Source organism: Mesoplodon mirus (assembly GCF_964341445.2).
Source record: "Mesoplodon mirus genome assembly, chromosome: 19".
NCBI lineage: Eukaryota > Metazoa > Chordata > Mammalia > Artiodactyla > Ziphiidae > Mesoplodon > Mesoplodon mirus.
The window spans coordinates 1,403,227-1,422,711 of record NC_138995.1 but is presented as its reverse complement, the minus strand read 5'-3'; the positions used below and the strand labels follow the sequence as shown (position 1 = coordinate 1,422,711).

At 64.5% G+C, this 19,485-nt stretch overlaps 1 protein-coding gene across 2 annotated transcripts in view; it reads left to right on the top strand.

Annotated features, from left to right (window-relative positions):
- ZFPM1 (zinc finger protein, FOG family member 1) overlaps positions 1–19,485 on the top strand; it is a 68,736-nt gene that overhangs the window by 13,048 nt on the left and 36,203 nt on the right. For both annotated transcript variants that reach the window (XM_082606221.1, XM_082606220.1), the window contains exons 2-3: positions 12,806–12,916; positions 15,815–15,943. In XM_082606221.1, coding sequence (XP_082462347.1) covers positions 12,806–12,916; positions 15,815–15,943 — 240 coding nt within the window. The remainder of the gene's footprint in view (positions 1–12,805; positions 12,917–15,814; positions 15,944–19,485) is intronic.

The following is a 19,485-nucleotide window of genomic DNA, read 5'->3' as shown; positions in this document are numbered from 1 at the left end:
CCCACCAGAGCCCCTTAGCCCTCAGGTTCCCCGGAATGGCCCAGCAGAGCCAGTCTCCCCCAGAGCCAGCCCAGGGCCCTCAGAGCCCAGTGCCGCCCCACCATCCCACCCAGCATGGTCTCCCCAGAATCGAGCCCCCCACATCCCACCCCAACAGCCAGGGAACCCAGGGCCTAACCTGTGTGTCTTCAGCCAGTGGAAACGGGCATGCAAATGAGCAGGAGTGAGGCCCAGGGATTGGCTAAGCACTGTGCAGGGGGCGGGCCTCCTCAGAGTGGGCGGAGCCTCCTGCAGGGGAGCCCTTAGTGTGGGGAGACACTGTCTTGGGCAGGACCTTGCCCCAGTGATGGAAAACTGGGCGCAGGGGGATGGATAGGCGGGCCTTTAGATGACCTCCTGCTGACCTGCAGAGCCCAGACCCCCACAGCCTGAGTTGGGGGGCCAGGACTTGGGCATTCCTGAGGTCAGTGCGGCCAGTTCACACTCCCCCTCCACTGTCTGGGGCACCTCCAGCCCCTGTGCGTGCTGTCCCCTCTCCCTCTGCCCTCCCCCGCTGGGATTTTCATCTGGACCCTCCCTCTGCCGGCCCCGTGTATGTAGCACCAGGCCGGGGGCGGGGGCCTCAGCACCATCCTAGGGAGTCACGGTGCAGCCCGTTTGCCCAACCTGGCTCGCTGTCTGTACAACGGGAGGGTCTGGCCTGTCTGCCTCCAGGGTTTCTGTGTGCTCTGGGGGCCTGTGTCCCCGTCCGCACAGTGAGGGCTCACACAGGAGGTTCTCCGGGGCATCCTCCTCTATCTGTGGCTGTGGTGTATTCTGGAAACGGGGTTCTCCACAGCTCCCATTTTAGAAATTTATATGACAAGAGGCCACGTCCATAGGAAGCGTTCAGGGAACTTTGGGGGATTCTCACGGTGTTCAAAGGCACCCTGCACCCCTGGGATGTCTTGTTGACAAGGTGGGGCCCAGAGTCCAGCCAGCGACCCCCCCCCAGCTCCCACGGCACCCACAGGGCTCTGGGACCTGAAACCCAGCCACAGGCGTGGGCGTTTTTCAAAAATGCATAAGTGGAAAATAGCAGAGGGGTGAAGAGGGAAGGAGTTTGGGCTGAGATCAAGGGGAAGGAAACGGGGAGGGGGCCATCAGACCAGAACCAGACCGCCGCTGTGTGACCACGGCGGGGCAGCTCTGCCTTCCCCAGGACAGCGCAGGGCCTACAGCGGGTGCTCCATAAATACTCCCTCGACTGGGTTCTAAGTCTGCTCCCCACCCTGGGCCCTGTCCCAGGGGAGCAAAGCAAAACCAAGGAACAGAGGGAACTGGAAGAAAAACAGCCCCCGCAAGGGAGTGCTGTTGTGGGTCGTGGCCACATGGGTCATGGCCACGTGGGTCATGGGCAGAGCTGAGGCTTGCTGCTTCGGGGCTGGCTGCCTGGGAACAGGGGTGGACAAGAGACTAGGCAGAGGCAGAGGACGTGTCGGGGAAGAGCGTGCCTGGCAGAGGGAACAGCAGCGGCAAGAGCCCTAACGGGGGAAGAGGCATGACGGTCGGGGAGAGAGGACAGCAGCTGCCACAGGCCTGGTGCTCGGCCTGGGCTCACTGGGTATTCCTGGATGCGGGGGGGGTGCGGAGGCGCAGGGCTGCAGGGGTTGGAGCCGGGCCAGGGAAGCCTTGGCCCCCTCCATGGGAGACCAGCAGAGCTGGGCCCTGACCCGCTGCAGAGGTTTGCCTGGGACCGTTCACGGGACCGGTCAGCTCATCTGACCTCCGTCATGGACATGCTCCCCAGCATCTCCAGCCCCGATCCGTGGACGCAGGACCAGACCCGGCAAGCCCTGGCCTGTCTCTGCACTCAGCAGTGGTCTGGGGCAGCGTGGTGGGGCAGACCCATCGCTGTGGAGGGCTGTGTGTCTCTGAATCCCTAAGGAAGGGAACAGGCACTCAGGGAGCACCTGCCGTGTGTGTGTGTGTGTGTGTGTGTGTGTGTGGGTGGGTGGGTGGGTGGGTGGTAAAATACAGATAACACAGAGCTTACTGTTTAGCCATTTCCAGTGTGTACCTTAGTGGCATTAAGTGCGTTCATGAGGCTGTGCGACCCCCAACACCGTCCATGTCCAGAAATGCTCCATCTTCCCAGCAGAAGCTCTGTCCCCACTGAACACTGACTCCCTCTTCCTTCCAGCCCTGGGCAACCTCTCTTCCACTTTTATCTATGAATTTGAAGCTGAAGTTTTAACTCCCAATGTTTCAGTTGAGGAAACGGGCTCAGGGACGTGAGGGGCCTGCTGGTGGTATTTAAGCCCAGGTGCACTGCCGCCCCCAGCTTCCTGGACACTGTGGCTCTGAGCCCCATGGAGACGAGGGAGGCACTGGGCCAGGAGGTCTGGGGTCCGGCCCTGCACAGCCACCAACTCCCTGTGGGCCCAGGAAGCACCTCGGGACCTCAGTTTCCCCATCTGTGCAGTGGGAGCAGAGTAGATTGGCTGCCTATGACCCAGGCGCATCCAGCAGGGAAACAGGCCCACCCGAGGGACCCTGCTGCTTCCTTCCTTGCTGCATGCCATCCCCGGGGCACTGGAGAAACACCTGGGGTAGTGTGGCCCCAAGTCTGGACACTAGAGTCTCCCAGGCCCGGTGTACATCCCGCTCCTGATCTGCGGAGCACCAGGAGGGCCTGCCTGGAGGAAGAGGAGCTGGCCGCCCCCCAGGGCCGTGGCACCATGGCGTGAATGAAACCCAGAGCCCAAGTGGGCACAGGAGTCCCCGTGACGAGAGGACCCTCTCACGGGGGCCCTAGTGTGGGACCCAGGGCAGTCGTGCCCGAGGGCTGGGCCTGCAGACGAGCCCGGGCAGGCCTGCCCTCCTAGTACCTGGCCACGGGCCCCGAGGGGCTGCAGCCCCAGGGGTGAGAGCTGAGGAGGGCTCGGCGCCTGGCCCATCCCCCTCGGGGTCTCCCTCCCCGCCTATCAGATGGCAGGGCCCTGTCACACCGGAGCCCCGTCCCCTTCCAGGAAGCCGTCTGCCTCTGTCCGTCTGACGGCAGGCCACGCGGGACGGCTCCATGAGCTGCGGCCCCGCTCCCATCTCTCAGTCCTTATCGGCCCATCTGGAGAGAACCACTCCAGAGCCTGCGGCCCCTGTTCTCGGGCACGACTCCCGTCTCCTCCTCCCCGGGCCTCCTTCATACTCACGGCTCTACGCCGTGGCCTCGGCCACGCTGCCACGTGCCGTGGCCTCGACCACTGCTCCCGCCCCCCCACGCTGTGGCGTCGCCCCTCCCCCTCCCCACCAGTCACACGTGGGGTCCCTGCCACACGCTCCAAGTGTGTTCTTGACAACCGCCTTGGCCCACAAGTGGCCTCGCGCCCTCCCCGCCCCACCCAGGCCACGTGGTCTGCACCCCTCCCCCGAGGAGCATTCGTAATCGGTTCTCCAGAGTGAAACAATCTCGTGTAATCTATCAGCGGCTATCGGGCCCATCGGAGGGCCGGGAGTGGCCAGGCCCGGAGATGGCGCCAACCTCTAGCGTTGATAAAGTTTCCGAGTTCAGCAGTGATGAATGTTGAGTAAGTGCAGGCCGCCGATAGGATGTGGACTTGGCAGCCCTGCGGCTCCGGCTGAAACCAATCTCTCCCCTATCAGCCGGGCCGGGCTTTCTGGGCTTTCTCAGGCCCCGCTCTTTCTCTCCGCCTTGCCCGCCTGGGCCCCTGCCCCCAGGGACCAAGGTGGGGGACCAGCCCGCTGGCCCTAGCCCGAGAGACGGGACAGGCTCTGGGCAGGGGAGGATGCGGAGCCAGACCAAGGAGGTGGCAGAGAACTGGGGACTGCCTGGAGGCGGTGGCCGGGCCTCAGCAGCTGCACGCTGGAGTCCTTCCTGCAATCCAGCGTCCACATTCTTCCGCTTAGTTTCCCACGGTGCCGAGAATAAACCCCAGCCGGCCACCCTGCTGCTCCGGCTTCTCTGCCTCCCTCTCAGCCTTGGTGCTCCTTCCTCAGCCGCAGCACCCAAACCCACCAAACTCTTTCCCGATTCCGGGACTTTGCACTGGCACTTCCCTCTGTCTGGAGTTCCCCATTCACAGTCACAGCTTAAATACCGCCTCCTCCGAGGAGCCCTCAGTGACCACTCCCACACCCACCCACCATTCTTTATCCTGTACCCATCCTGGCCCTTCATGATATCCAAGGTGTGTGTTCACCCCCCACCCAGACTGTTCACCCCCATCTGGACCTGTTTGCTCACGGTTGACCCAGCACATGGAAGGCCTGGTGGAAGGAATCACGATGCTCCTGGGAAGGACCCCCATCCGGGGGCACCTTTGTCTCCTGCAAAGCCCTTCCCTGTCCACACTGACAACGGCTCTATGAGGTCGGTGGGTTGGTACCCATTTCCCATATGGGTAAACCAAGGCCTGGGCAGGTTCCCCGGGCACAGAGCCATACGCCCCGGAGCCCGGCACAGTCTCGGTCCTGCTTGGTCCTTCAGAGCCGTGTGGCCCAAGGCCCTGCTCTCTAAGGGTGGCTGCTCCTTGCCCCAGTTTCCCTCTTTGCACTGTGGAGCCGGTTTCCCCACAGGCTGGTGCTGATGCAGGTCCTGGCAGAGCTTCATATACTGTCGAGGGCTGTACACACTTGTCTCGGGGTCTGAGCCAGAGGGAGCCATAGCTCCTGGAGGGAGGGGCCCTGGGTGCCAGCTGCTTCACACCCCTGCTGACCCCCTACCACAGCCAGGGGAGCAGATGGACACCCCCGCCCGTTGCCTCAGGGAACAGTCAGAGGGGGCAGACAGCAGTCACACAGACCAGGGAGGGGGCCTGCCCGCAGGGGAGGGAGGCCTTCTCCGAGGCTCAGGCTGTGTGTGGTGCAGAGCCAGGAAGGGACACTGAGGCTCAGTGAGGGGAGAGGAGGCCTGGGAGCCTCACAGACCTGGGTCCAAATGCCCCCCGAGCAGGCCCCCATCTCTACAAACAGGGACGGTGGGTTTGGGGGGGCGGGCCTCGGTGAGAATGCAGGGCTCGGGAGGGGAGCGACAGGCTGCCACATAGCTGTAAGGCCTTGGGCAAGTTTCTTTACCTCTCTGTGCCTCGGTTTCCCCACCTGGACGATGGGGTGACACTAAGTCAGGGTCGTTACAAGGATCAGAAGTCCCTTGTGGGTGAGTCTAGAGCCTGGCCTGCTGCAGAGGCTGCCCAAGCGCTTGCGCTGCTACCGTCGTCATGGTCATGGTCATGGTCATGGTGGCATTACTCCTGCCGGGGACAGGCCCAGCACTGCCCGTGGTCCCTCCTGCCCTGTGCGGCCTCGAGGGGTGATGCGTGCCGGGGATCCGGGCGTGGCCCTGGGGCCGGGGCACTTAAGCCCCCCAAGTTCGCCCGTCGGTTGCAGGCTGGCCACAGGAGGAAGTGGTGGTGGCTGGGGGTGGTATGCAGTGCAGACCCCCGGGTGTCAGCGCCCCATCTCCCCACATCCTGTGGAGCCCCCATACTCACCCAGGCCTCAGCGCCCCAGGCAGGGCCGGCCGGCTTATCTTCTGCCACTGGGGGCAGGTGGCCCACTCAGGGTCCCCGGGGCTGAGTCCCTGGTCACACACCCCCACAAGCAGGCTCAGCCCCCAGGCTCCCCTCTGGGGCCATGCCAGACTCCCCCACTGCCACCACTGTGGACCCGGGAGGCCCCCAGCCACGCCCGGCTCTGAGTCCACCTGTTCCCCTTCCCCGCCTGTCCCGCAGTCACCAGAGTTCCCGGAGCACCCACTGTGCACCAGAGCTGGGGATGCCCCAGTCTCCGGGTACAGAGACGGAGAAGGCAGTGATGGAGCAAGTGTGGGAAGGGGCTGGGGGAGCTGACTGGCCGTGGCCAGGGCGGGGAGGCCTGGGGGAAGAGAGGGCCTCCACGGGCTGAGGGGTGCCTGAGGCCCTGGGAGTGGTCGTCCTAGCTCAGCAGCTACACCGGAGGACAGCAGGGCTCCTGTCTCTGGGCCTGGGGACTTGGGGACAGCAGATCCCCAGGAGCCTGCTTGCTGGCCTCACCCCTGCACCTGCCCACCATCTCCTTGGCACCCAGGTCTCCCCTCCACACCCTTGCAGCCCAGTTGCCAGACCTCCCGTGAGGAAGTCAGAGCACAGGTGAGAACAGTAGCGGTCTGGGGTAGGGACGGGGAAGCCAGAACAGTGCACAGCCAAGCAGGGGTATCAGGCGCTGGGTCAGCCGGGGGTGTGGAGAAGTGACTGGGAAAGGCCGTCTAAGATCCTGACTGACCCCTGCAAAGCTTTGGAGAGAAGCGGGTGGGCATTTGGGCTGCTGAAGTGTCTCTGTTGAGCCTGGGCTGCAGGGGGCCCTGGGTTCTGTCTGGGTTACCTAGGATTGTCCTGCATCTTTCAGTGAATGTGCCTCCAAAAGATGAATGACACTTAAAAGGATGAATTTTATTGTATGCAAATGATGTCTCCCTGTGATATTTTAATACGTTAAAAGCTGAAGTAGGTTGCAGCACTCTTGTTCCTTAGAGTACGGGCTCCCTGGTCCCGGAGACCATGGGGCCTCCGCTCTGAGCACCCAAGCTCTTCCTCGACGCCGAGGGCTCTCCTTGCCCTCCCATGGCCCAGAGTGTGTTGTGACAGCGGCTGGCCACTCTCCTCGGCCTGGCTTACTCGGGACAGCGTGCCACCAGCATCTCCCGGGCGTGGCCTGGGTGCACATGGGGCTAGGAGGCTGCGCGCATCAGGTCCAGCTCACAGCCTGGCAGCAAAGGCAGGTGAATCCACGGTCACTCAGCCACAGCCGTGTTGGGGGCCTGCCCACCCAAGGCGGGGACCAAGCCTGAGAGGCCAAGGGTCTGGGCTCATGTCTGCCCCTCTGGAAGGAGAAGTGAGCCCCCTGCTGCAGGGTGCACCCGAGCACCGTCCAGCTGACCCCTGGCGGGGACTCAGGCTGCCCCCGCAACGCCCTCCCATCTCCTCTGTCCCAGGGCCACGCCTGCCACCAGGTATCAGGGTGGGGGGCAGGACCAGCATGGGAGGGCATCTGGACCCAGGCCCCCAGTGCACACGGAGGTTCAGACCCTCGCCCTCCCCTCCGCGGGGCAGGCTGCCCGCTCAAGTAAGCCAAGATTATCTCGCCAACATCCTCTTTGTGGTCGCCCTGGCTGTCAGCAGGAACTGATCCTGGGTTGATGAGGGCCGCTGGCGGGTCACAGTGGAGGCCTGTGGGCCCCTCCCAGCCTGAGCTTCCCAGGACGAGAGGCCCCCCACCCTCTGCGCTCCGCGGGGGGTCCCGCATCTCGTCCTTGCGGCCGTGGGTGCACCTTTATCGTAGGGTACAGCCCGCTAGGGGCGACGCTGGCAGCACCTTCCATGGAGTGGGCTGCGGGGCGGGGTCTCCCTCCGTCCTCCTGCTGGGCACTGGGGGAGGGCAACAAAGCATCAGAGCAACACCCCAGGGGACAATTGGGAACAAATGTAAGGCTCCAGGGATGACCCGAGTGTGGGGAGAGATTTCACGGAGGGAGGAGGAGGCCTCAACCGGGCAGGGGGAGGTGTCCTGGCAGAGGGACAGTGTGGGCTAAGGGCCCATGCCTGGAGGGGCGTGGACAGCGGAAGCAGTTTGGCTGTCATCCAGGGCGTGAGGGTGGAGGGAGCGGGGAGGAGCTGGGAGCCAGGACGGCCCTGTGCTCATGGGCCTGGACCTCCTGCCAGAGCGGCCCGGAGAGCAGTGGGCAGCTTCTAGCCACGTCTCGGGGGTGGACATGAGGTGGACCCTCCGAGGGTGCCCAGCATCCATGCTGGGCCTTGGTACCCGGGCAGGCGGGTGGGCACGAGAGGACGCACAGGCGCCCAGGGGGCCTCCCAGATCGTCAGCCTCCCCCCACGATGCCTGCACCCCTGTGCTGTACGAGCTTCTCAGGGACCATGGGCCAGGACCCACCTTCCTTCTAAGTGTTGGCAAACGTTTTAAGAAGTTCTGGTTAAATGAGACCCTTTCTAGGCCCTGGTGACCTTCCCTGGGGCCGAGAACCTGCCCCTGTCTGCCCACCTCCCCCCTTTGCCCCCTTCCTGGCAGCCCTGGACTCTCAGGCGTGGGACACCCCTGCCCTTCCCCGGAGCCCCGCACGCTGGGCTCCGTCTGCCGTCCCGGCCCTGCTGGGGGCTCCCCTTCTCGCTCGCTTCTCTCCGTCCAGCTCAGCCTGGAAATCAGCCCAGCTCCTTGTTAGAACTGGGGGTAAAGAACAAGTCACATGGTCCCGAGGGCCTGGGGCCGCCTCTGTGCTCGGGGCCTCTGTTTCCTCATCCGCCAGCACCAGCTGGACCAGAGCCCGTCCTGGCTGGAGGGGCCCAAGCCCCCGGGACACAGCGCAGCCGCCCTCGAGGAGAACGGGGCTGTCCCCACCGCCTCCTGTCCCTGCCGTGGCCCGAGCTGCCCCACTGCCCAGCGGTGGGAAAGTCTGAATCTGTTGCTATTTTCTCTCTGTTATCGGGCCCTTATCTGGCTGCTGTGTGCTGCCCAGAGGCCAGGGTCTCTCCCTGGCAGCGCCATGCCCCCCTCCCGCCCACCGGCTGACCAGGGCCAGCGGGACAGGAGGCCGGGCCTTCTGCCGGCCTAGGGGGAGGTCTTTCTTTTCCACCCACACTGCCCTCCCCAGGCCCCAGACCCTCATTCCCCTCCCTCCAGCCGTGCCCCTTGGTGCCCACGCCCCTGCCCATGCCCCGCCCCCCATCCCACCCCTAGGGGGCAGGTGTGGCACCTCCCTGGAGAGTTGAAACAATAGCAACAGTTGTAATGATAGCCCCAAGTCCGTGCTCGGCACCCACTGGCTCCACGTTGCTGAACCCTGACCCCAGCCCATGACGCGAGGCTGCTGTAGCCCACAGCTTTCCGTGAGGAAGCTGGGCTCGGGGAGGCGGGGCCTCCTTCCTCCTTCTGCCTGGAGTGCACTTCCCCAGCCCCGCCCGCAGGCGGGCTCCTGTCCCATCCCAGATCTCCACTCACTCGTCACCTCCTCCAGGAAGCCTTCCCTGACTGTCACTCCACCTCTCCTTGGTGGCAGTGACCACACTTGCAGTTTTCACGTGTCTTTCCTGGGGGGTACGTGTTGGCTGCTGCAGGGTCCCCAGGACCTTGTGCAGGGAGATGGACTCGGGGGAGGTTTCATGAGGGAATGAAGAGCGCAGGAGTGAACGGCAGTTGAGAAGGAGGCCGTGGGCGCTCAGGCCCACCCCACCCCCAGGCCATCGGGCCTGCGTTCATGCTCCGGCCCTGACACAGAAGGGGGCCTGGCAGGTGCCCCCACCTCTCCGTCCTCCTCTGTGCGTTGGGAACACAAAGGATCTCCCCACAGAGGCATAAATGGGTGTGTAACGGTGGCCACATAGCGGGGCCTCAGGACAGACCCACGCCCGAGGTCAAGCGCGGAGTCCAGGTGGAGGCTCATGGGGCTTTGCTCTGGTTGTTTCTCATAATGTGTCCAGTGGCTGGGGGGCGGGCACAGTCTGCAGGGGCCAGCGGGGGTTCGGCCGGGGCCTCCAGACTCCCTGTCTGGCGCTCTGAGCCACCCCGCTCTGCACCCCACCTGGCAGGTTCACCCCAGGGCCACCTCAGGCGGTTCTGTCCTCAGCTGCCAGCTCCGGCTTTCTTTGGGGCAGTCATCAAAAGGACCCCTCATCAAAAGGACCCCCAGCTGCCTCCACATCAAAGCCGGGAGGGCCATCAATCATTGGCAGCCTGGGCCTCGGAAGGGAGTTGGGATCATCCCGCTGCACAGAGCCTGTCTCCGTAATTCAGTTTTAAAGCATGAAAAAAGGGAGTTGATGAAATTCCACTATCAGCGCCAAGCCAATATGCAAAATATCTCACCCCCAATCAAATAGCTATTATGTTTTCATTTCCATTTCGGCGTCCGGCTTAATGAGCAGGAGACGGATCGGCTTGCGGGGCGTCTGCTCGCCGTGATAACTGAGGGGCTTCGGGCAGCGGGGGCCGTGCCCAGTGCTGGTGACCACCGTCATCACCCGTGGACGCCCCCAGACAGGTGCTCGGCCTTGGGCCCGGGCCTCTCCATCGCGCCAGGCAGTGGGGCCAGTGTCACCCTCACCCCAGGTCGTCGGCAGGGCGGGGGAGGCATGGGGCCACACCTGGGGCAGAGGAGGACTGTGGCCTCCGCAGCGTCCACGTGGGTGGTGTGTCTGGGGAGTCGGGCTCCTGCCAAGGGCCACAGGCAGGTCAGTCCACATGGCTGGGCCTCCGTTGACTAATCTGTGAAGTGGGCATGACTCGGCCTCATCTCTGGGGTGTCGGAAGGCTCCCAGGCACTTGCCCATCGTGCCTGGCGTCAGGGCCTGCCTCTTGCTGGCCCCTCCCTGCACACACCTGCCCCACCGCCCTCCACCCCTGGGCTAGGAGGTGGGCAGGGGGCTTAAGGGAAGACATTTGTAGAATGCTGAGCACAGGGCTTACATACAGGCAGGGCTTCATAATAGCAGTGCCCTGCTGGGTGCCGGGTGGTGGCAACTGATGCTGGTGACGGGTGGTATTTCCTGCGCACTTACTAAGTGCTGGGCGCTGACCAAGGCTCCGCACAGGTGAGACCGAGTTCCGTCCTGCGGGGCCAGAGCTCTTGTGCTTTCTGAGCACAGGAAGGTGGAGTGACTTGCCTGAAGTCACACAACAAGGACACTGCCTGCCTGGCCGTGGGTTGGCCTGGCTCAGTAGTTGGGGTGTCTGACCATAAAGGGCCCCACAGGGGTCGAGCAGGGTCCTTCCTAGCCCAGGGCACCCCGGGAAGCAGCTGCGCCTCACCCCAGCCAGTGGAGAAAGCTTCCTCCCAGGTGGAGTGGGGACACAGGTGCACGGGTGGCCCCGGGGGTGTCAGGGGGCTCCAGCAGTGGCTCCGAGGCAGACGTGGGGCAGGATTGGGGCAGGATTCGCAGCGTCACATCCCGTCACATCCCGCTGTGGGCCTGGAGCCATTTGCTGGTTGGTGATTGTCTCCTGTGTTATCAGAGTGTTAATTGTGCTGGAGTGAATTAGCGGCATTAGGATAAATTGCTGCAGCCGGCAGCCTCTTTCTTCACGCTCCTGTCACGCTTTGTGCAGAGCTGGTGCCTTTGTTCTCCCATAAATGGAGCCGCCAGGAGCTCAGGGCCTCCCTGGGTGGCTGAGGCCCACCTGGGCGGGAGAGGCGTGTGCCCGGCATTGCCCGGCTGCAGGGCTCTGGTCCCTGCAGTCCCTGAAAGCAGGGGCTTCACACCCATTCTCCAGAGCCGGCCACTGAGGCCCTGAAGTCCCGGCGTCGGCAGGAGGCACCATCTCCAGCTCTGAATGAGCCGCAGAAGCACCTGTGCTTCTAGAAAGAGTTAGGCAAGCAGGCCTGCGAGCTGCCCCCCAGGGCAACTGGCAGTGCGGGCTGGGGGCCAACCCCACGGGCCGGGGAGCCTCTGCTTTTCTGCCCCGGCGTCTGCCAGGGGAGGCCACGGGGGGGTCAGGCCTCCCACCTGTCCCAGAGGCACGAGTCTGGGGTGTGCCCAGCCCGCCGCGGAGCCCACCATGTGGGCGCGTTGATGAGAGACCGTGAGGCTTAGCCCAGGGCTGGTCCTGTGTGGTCTGAGCCCGGCGTCGGCCACGGGAAGTGACGGGAGGTGAGCGCCTGCCCGCCTGCTATCGTTACAGCTCTGAGGGGTCCCGGGGAGCCCAGGGCCCGTGGGTCTGTGGGTCCGGAGCTAGAATCCAGAGGGTGCAGCCCGGCAGTGGGTGGGGGGCGCGGGCAGGTGTCTGCACAGGAGGAGCAGGGGAAGGGGGTGGGGCAGGGGGCAGCGCTGCCCGGGCACCTGTCTCGGGCCCCAGGGCCCAGCTGCGACGGGGTAGAGGGGGCCTGTGGGAGATTCGCAGAGCAGGGTGAAGAGGGACAGCTGTTCTCCGCTGTTGTCTCTGCCCACAGCACTGGCACTACCCCTCTGACCTCGGGGGCACAGGTTGCCACCCTGGCCTGCACTCGGGGACACGCTGGTGGGTCTGGCTTCGCCACCCTCCTAGGTGGTCTGGGGACCCAGTCTGCCTTCCCACGTGTACGGAGGGCTCCATGGGGCAGCCCCTGCGTGAGGCTTGAGGGAGGATTAGTGGGCCCCGGAGGCTGGATTGCAGATGCCTGTGCACCCACCTGTGTCCCATCAGCCATTTACCCCTTGAATCAGGTTGATGAGCACTTCCTGTGCGCCAGGCACTGGGGCCCGCCCTCGGCACGTTCCCAGACCTCAGAACCTGAGTGTGGGAGCTTCCTGGAGGAGGGGTCCCAGGCACGGGGGGCCGGTGTGCAGAGCCCCGGGAGATGTTTGCCTTCGGGAGTTGTGGATGTGCTCCGGGACCCTGGGACGCCGCCGAGTGTGCGCCCGCATTTCGGCAGCCCCCAGAGGCCCCGCCCAGAAGACGCCAGGGCCGCGCTCACGCCCCGAGCAGAGGAGAGGGGAGGGGTCGGGCTGCCCGGAGCCAGCGTCGTGGCCAGAGTGGCTTGTGGGGTCGGCAGAGACTGCAGGGCAGGCGAGGTGAGCAGGAGGCCGTGTGGCCCCCAGGCATTGGTGCAGGGCTCGGGGTGGGTACAAGGTGGGGTTCGCACATCTAATCATGGGGGACCTGGGGGAGCCCCCGTGCTGACGGCCGCTCCCTCGAGGCCTCTGACCGCCTGGGGGGCCGAGACCCTGCTCAGACCCCACTGCGCCCGGCCCTGGGGCTGTGCCTGTGCCGGGGGGGTCAGGACGCCAGCTGTGGGCACCGTGTGGTGGGGCAGCGCCTCACGACGCCCCTGGGGCTGTGTCTGCAGGTTCCCTCAGAGACATGGAGGCCAGAGAAGAGGCCCAGGCCGCGGACACCAGTCTCCCAGAGCAGGAGGCCACAGCACTGGAGCCCGAGCCCCCGAGCCCTTCCAGTCCAGGTGAGTTGGGCGGTGGACGTGGCAGGCTGGGCCCTGGCATCCTGGCACCTTCCCCGCGTCCCCATCCTCGCTGCGACTTCACAGGAGCCAGTTCCCACTGAGGACTCAAGTTTTCACACCTGCAGAATGGGCGTTGCACCGAGCAGGGTCTGTGGGCTGCCTGTGCCCACTGGGCTGGGAGAGGCAGGCGTGGAGGGGCTGGTCCGGGCAGAGGAGATGCACACCCCTGCAGAGGGTCTGGAAAGCCCAGCCCTCGTGGCAGGTGGGGGCAGAGCAAGGGGAAGGTCTAGTCCAGGGTGAGGCCGGGGGTCACATGGGTACCAAGACCTGGGGAAAGCCACACCCCTTCCCGGCCTCCGTGTACCCTTGAGGAAGCGGGGTTGCCTGCCTCCGCACACGTGGGGCTTGGTGCCAAGCAGTTTCTCCTGTGAAGGCAAATCACCCAATTTTACAGACGGGGGAATGAGGCCCAGAGAGGTTTAGTGACTTGCCCAGGGTCGCACAGCCTGTAAGCACCTGAGCAGGATCCAGCCCTAAGTCTGGATTCAGGTTGGTTCTCCCTGTCCCCTCTGTCTGCTCCCCACCCTACCCAACCCTGGACACCTGGAACCTCTCCTGGGGCCCTCCTGGCAGCTTCCCCAGGGTTTGGGGGCACTTTTCTGAAGCTGAGAACAGGACTTGGAAGGAGAGACTCCCACACGCACACCCAGGGGTGAATTAACCTGACACTAGGCCTCCTTTGTCTGGGTCCCTGGAGGGGCCTCAAAGCCGGGCCATCCTCTCTGGCCAGCTGTGCCCTCAGAGACCCCCAAAGACCCCCCCAAGAGGATGGGCCTCACTTTGGTGGAGGCCCTGGGGGAGGTCAGTTCCCTCACCCCTGTTTTCCAGAAGAGGGAGCTGCGGCTGGGGGGTTAGCGGAGGGAGGATTGGCGGGGTGGGCTCTGCCCTGTCCCCTGCTCTGAGCCCCACTCCCCTCGCACCCCCACCACCCTGCCGGCTGTGGACAGCGATCTCACTCACATCCCCATTCCGTACCACGAAGCCCTGTGCACAGAGGCTGAGTTACCCCCAGACCATAGTCCCATGGGGGAGACATAGCCATAAATGGGGCCGTTTTAGAGGGTGGTAAGTGGGTGGTGTGACCAGGAATGAAGGCAAGATGGGGTAGGTGTGGCAGTGAGCAGAAACCTGCAGGACGTGTGGAGTTCCCCGTGCTACACACACCTGCACGTGCAAAGGCCCTGGGGTGGCACAGAGAGGGGACAGGAGGAGAGCCCTGCAGGGCTGGGACTGGGCGGTGGAGATCCTAGACAGACGGTGGGGGGCTCCTCCTCACTGTAGACCCCCATCCCCAGAATGTGCCAGTGTCAGAGTTTCCCCCGGATGACCACAAGCCCCCAGTAAGGCTCATCCTCTGAGACCTGCTGGCCTGTGTCCCTTTCCCCAGCGGCAACCCATTGGGGTCACTGGGGCTGTGCAGTGAGAAGGAGGCTAGGCCAGCAGGACTTGAAACCAAGGCCGGGGCTCCCGTCACCCTCAGCTCCCCCGGGGCAGCAGGCGGGGTGGGGGCTCAGGACCCAGGCTCTGGCGCTCTTGCTCACAGCTGTTACTGTCTCTGCCTTCACCATCACCGTCAGTTGTTTAGTGCTGCGGCCAGTGCTCACCCCGGCCTGTCCCGGCCCGGGCTCCTGCCCTTTCTGAGCCTTGGTTTCCACATCTGTAACCGGGCGCCAGCCCCTCCGAGGGCCCAGGGAGTGGTGAGGGGCCCCCCATCACCACCACCATCATCATCGGGTGCTGCGTGCTAATGGGGGCCACGCTCTCCAAAGGGCTAGCGGCTGGTTACTGGTGGACTTTGCCCCGGGGAGCCGGGCCCCTTATCTGATCTGGGAGCCGGACTGCACGGGGTGGGGGCGGGGGCGGGACTGGGGAGGAGCTGGAAAAAAACAGCCGGGGTTGCACCTGGCACAGGCCTCAGTGATAACGCGCTGATGGGCGCGATAAGACGGCAGGAGCAATGTCTGCCTGTCGGGCGGGCCCGGTGCGGCTCCCGCGCAGTGACTGGAGCTCGGATGCCAGCCGCGTTGATTTATAGCCAAAAATAATAGGACTTTTATACCGTGTGATTGATTTATTCGATGTTAATCACGGCCCTTATCGCGGGTATTAATAATCTGCCGGGCGCGTGACGTCACCAAGGGGGGGCTTTTATGGGCGCTCATCGATTGGGGGCCGCGGTGGTTATCGGGCCCAGCAGGAAAGGCAAATATGCCCTTTGGGCTGGAATTGGGTGCGGGGCCTGGCGGAGGAGCCCCCAGCTGCCGGCCGAGGAGACCAGGGATCCGGGCCGCACGTGTGCCTGCTGGCCTGGGCGTGCCGGTAGGCCATCCACGCTCTCATCATTAACAGCAGCTGGGAGGGCAGCTATTACTGCCGCAATTAATAAGGGGCTGAGGGGTTTTTTGTGTTTTTTTTGTTTGTTTGTTTTTTTGCGGTACGCGGGCCTCTCACTGCTGTGGCCTCTCCCGTTGCGGAGCACAGGCTCCGGACGCGCAGGCTCAGCGGCCATGGCTCACGGGCCCAGCCGCTCCGCGGCATGTGGGATCTTCCCGGAACGGGGCACGAACCCGTGTCCCCTGCATCGGCAGGTGGACTCTCGACCACTGCGCCACCAGAGAAGCCCTGGGCTGAGGGGGTTTAAAGGCCAAAAATGAAGGGGGAGAAACTGAGGTGTCTGACGGCCCCCCCGAGAACAAGCTGGTGGGGGGGGGTGGCGGGAGTTGTGCCACGTGCTCACCCACCTGGGCCTCAGGATCCCTCCCGGCCACAGGATGGGGTGGGCGGGCAACTCGGTGCCCTGAGGCTCAGGAGAACCTTCTGGTGTTTTCCTTCCTGCAGATGCTACTCCTCCACCCCCACCGCTACCACCCCCCCACACGTCCCCAGGAGGCTCCGAGGAGACAGAGGGTCCGGAACCAGAGACAAGGCTGGAGGAGGAGGAGGCCAGCAGCCCCTGGAGCGGGCCAGGTAAGCGCGCCTGTGACCCGGGTCTGGCGGCCTTGTCTCTCCAGGGCAGCCCTGGGGCCCAGCCTTCTGGGAGTCCTGGGAGCTGGCCACCCTGACAGCGTGGGTGCGACAGGCCCGGCCCCCTGGCCAAGGAGATTGGTGGTGAAGTACCAGGCCCAGGTCTGTCCTGTTGCAAAGTTCAGCCAGCCTGTGGGCCAGCGGCTTCCCTGGAGGTGGGCGCCAAGCTGTGCCGGTGCTCAGGGCTAAACCCCAGGCCCCTAGCAGCAGATAAGCCTCTGAGGCTTCCCTGGAGGTGGGAATGCGAGTCTGGAGCGGCCCGAGTGCCTGCACCTTCCCAGCCCAGCTAAGGGCTCGGGCCTGTGTGGGTGGAGAGGACCCACCCCTGGGGTAGCTGCAGCACGTGGCGGGGGGCCGGAGGCTGTTCCAAGCTGCCGGGTCCTGGATCAGCAGTGCCTTTGAAGGCGGTTTCGTGCTCCCAGCACTGCCGCACCCCCGCTTGTAGCTGGAATTCTGACCTCGGAGGGCCCACCAGATGTGTTCTGCCCGCGGCTCTACTTCCACCCATGTATGAGTATAGGGCAGGCTGGGTGTGTCGGCTGTTGCCGTGATTCCTAAGTACAACTGACGCAGCTCAGGGGAACCGGGGCAGCTCGGAGGGGTCCTGGGAGCTGCTGGGTGAAGGAGGGAGGGCGTGGTCCTCGGGAACAGAGGGAGAGAATGGAGGTTGCACACTCGGGCCAGGCGCACATGCACGTAGCAAGCACATATCGACCACCTGCTGTGTACCCGACGTACAGCTCTGAGCAAACAGGGTCCTCAGAGAGCTGTGATGACACAAATGCAGTCAGTGGCCAGTGGAGAGGAGGCACATGGCAAGGGCCTCATCTTGCGGGGGGTCAGGGAGACCTCACCAGGGCAGAGAGGACCCCCTTGGTCTCCCAGGGGTGTCAGAGATGGTCTCCTGCCAGGTTCAATTCGAGTGGCCATGTGGACCCTTCATCGGGATCCCAAGGTGTCAAGGAAAGAGTGCTGGGATCGATTAGTAATGTCTGCATGGCACCAAGTAGATGAGGTGGCACGTGTGCCTTCCGGTCCCCTTGCTGATTTAACACACCTCTTCCTACAGTAGGTAGGTGTCTGAGGCCCAGAGAGGGAGGGATGGGCCTGGTGGTCATAACCTAGCTGGTGACCCCAGACCACAGGGAAACAGTCTACTGCCAACGTCTCCCACCTGGATGGGCCATGGTGCTGCCTGGGAGTGGAGCATCCTGGGTCAGACAGGCTGGGGTCCCCTCTGCTGCCCCAGGACGGGAATGGGGCTTAGCACAGGGACACTGCTGCCCTCTGGATGGACTCGGCCGCCCCCCACCCCACTTCAGTGACTCGGTGACAGGGAGGGGAAGGGCCCCAAGGGCCCTGGCAGGGATGTCCTCTCCTCACAAGGAGCACCTGGCCAGGGACAGGTCATGTGTGTACGAGGCCCTCACAGCCCAGTTGGGCACAGCTGAGCCAGATACCCACCTGCCGGGGCTGGGCCATTCCACGCACAGGGGACAGTGCTGTGGGGCTGGTGCCCACGGTCAGACCACTCTGCCGCCTCAGTTTCCCCAGCTCTAGGACAGGGTAACAACGAAGCACCCAGAGACGCTGGCTCAGCACTGCCTCGGCCCATGGCTCGCACATTCCAGGGACCGCCTGGTTGCCTGTGGGCCCTGATCGGCCACTGGGCAGGCGGAGGGCTGAGAGAGCAGCTGCTGGACAGGGTGACCGTGGGGAGGAATGTGCGAGGCGGTCCTCACACCAGCCCCTCGAGGCAGGGGTGAGGCGACCCTCCCCTTTACGGAGAGATCCAGGCACAGAGCAACTAAGGGGCCTGTCCACGTCACCACCCGCGAGGTGGCACAGCCAGAATGCAGACCCACCGCCTGGCTGTGGAGCTCGGGCGGCAAGTGTGTAGACGCCAGCCTCCGCTGTCCTCCGGTCGGTCCCCGCCCACCCTGCGGACTTAGTATCACCATCCCGTTTTACACACGGGAAGGCTGAGGCCCCTGGAGATTGGAACCTGGCCCTGGGGTGGCCACGGGGGCCGTGGCTTGGGTGGGTGCACCCGGGAGCTTCCTGCGCTATTTGCATCCTCGGGGGCTGGGGGGCTCCCTATCGGCCCCCACAGATAGGAATTTCTGTGCAGTGGGCAGCGATGGGCCGATAAGCGGCCTCTGGCCAACCGCTGTGGTGGCCGCCCCCTATCAGACCCCAAACAGGCCACACTTATCACCCGGCCGGGAAGCCAGAGAGGCCCCGTGGGCTCTTATCTCACAGGGGCCGCCGTGCTGGCGATAGGGTGGCAGGCTTGCCTGGGTCGCCATCCCCAAGGGCAGTGCCCAGCCCAGGGACCGGCCGGGGGACGGGTGTCCAGTGGGGCCTTCGCTGCAGGTCCCGGTGCCCTGCGAGGTTCCCCGGCCCCTCTCCCCTCGCTGTCCCTCTGGGCCCCGCCCCTTCGTGTCTCCCCCCACCCCACCATCTGAGTCTCTTTTGATCTCCACTTGCCCCTCCTGCCCCATCCCCCATGGGGAAAAGTGCAGCCCTGGGGACCCGACCTGTACCTGGGGGCACCCCCGCCTTTCCCTCTGGGATGGCGGGCTGGTCTGGACCACAGCGCACCCTGTGCTGTCTGGCTTTGAGGAGTGACTGGGCCCCAAGCCTCGGTGTCCCATGTGAGCTGCGTGAGGGTAGGCCCTGGAGGCCGGGGCTCGCACACACCTGGTGCTGCCCATGCAGGTGGTCACCCCCATCTCGCCTTTCTGGCCACTGTCTGCTGGCCAAGACTTGGCTTGTGGGTGAGACCCATCGCCCAGGGAGGGTGCTGACACTGCAGGGTCCCAGGGGCAGGTGACATCAGCCTGGCAGAGAGGCTGGGTCTCAGTGCCTCTCTCCAGCTGCATGGTGGGTACAGCGCGGCTGCTCGGCCTGCAGCAGTCAAGGCCCCGAGCAGGTGGCCACAAAGACCCCCAGGAGATACCACACGGCACCAGGCAGGAGGGAGGCCTCCTAGCTCCTGTCCTCCCATGGGGCTGTCGACACACGCCGCAGACACAGCGAGGTCCTGGACCCTTGAGGGCTTTGTAAACACGAGAGTGCGGGTGTGCAAGGGGCCTGTTCTCTCCTGGCCTTGTTACTGTCCCCACGCTCGTTCCCTCCTCCCACCCATGACCCGGCGACCCCAGAGCTCCAGGCCCAGGCTGGGATGTGGTCAGAGTGTCGTGTTCACTTTTGGACGTTGTGACCATCATTAGGTCACTAGCTGCCGACGGCTAGTTCTCAAGTGTGGCTGCTTCAAGTGGGAACCACCCCCACCCCAGCAGTGCTGAGAGGCCGGAGCCTGCCTGCCTGGGCTGGGGTCCAGCTTTGCTGAGCGACTGTGGGCTGGTTACTCGAGCTCTCTGGGCCTCAGTTTCCTCATCTGTACAAATGGGACGCGGGGCAGAGCAGCTCCCCACTCAGTGCCGTCATCTCGCCCTGGTGGCCCGGGTGCCTCTGAATAG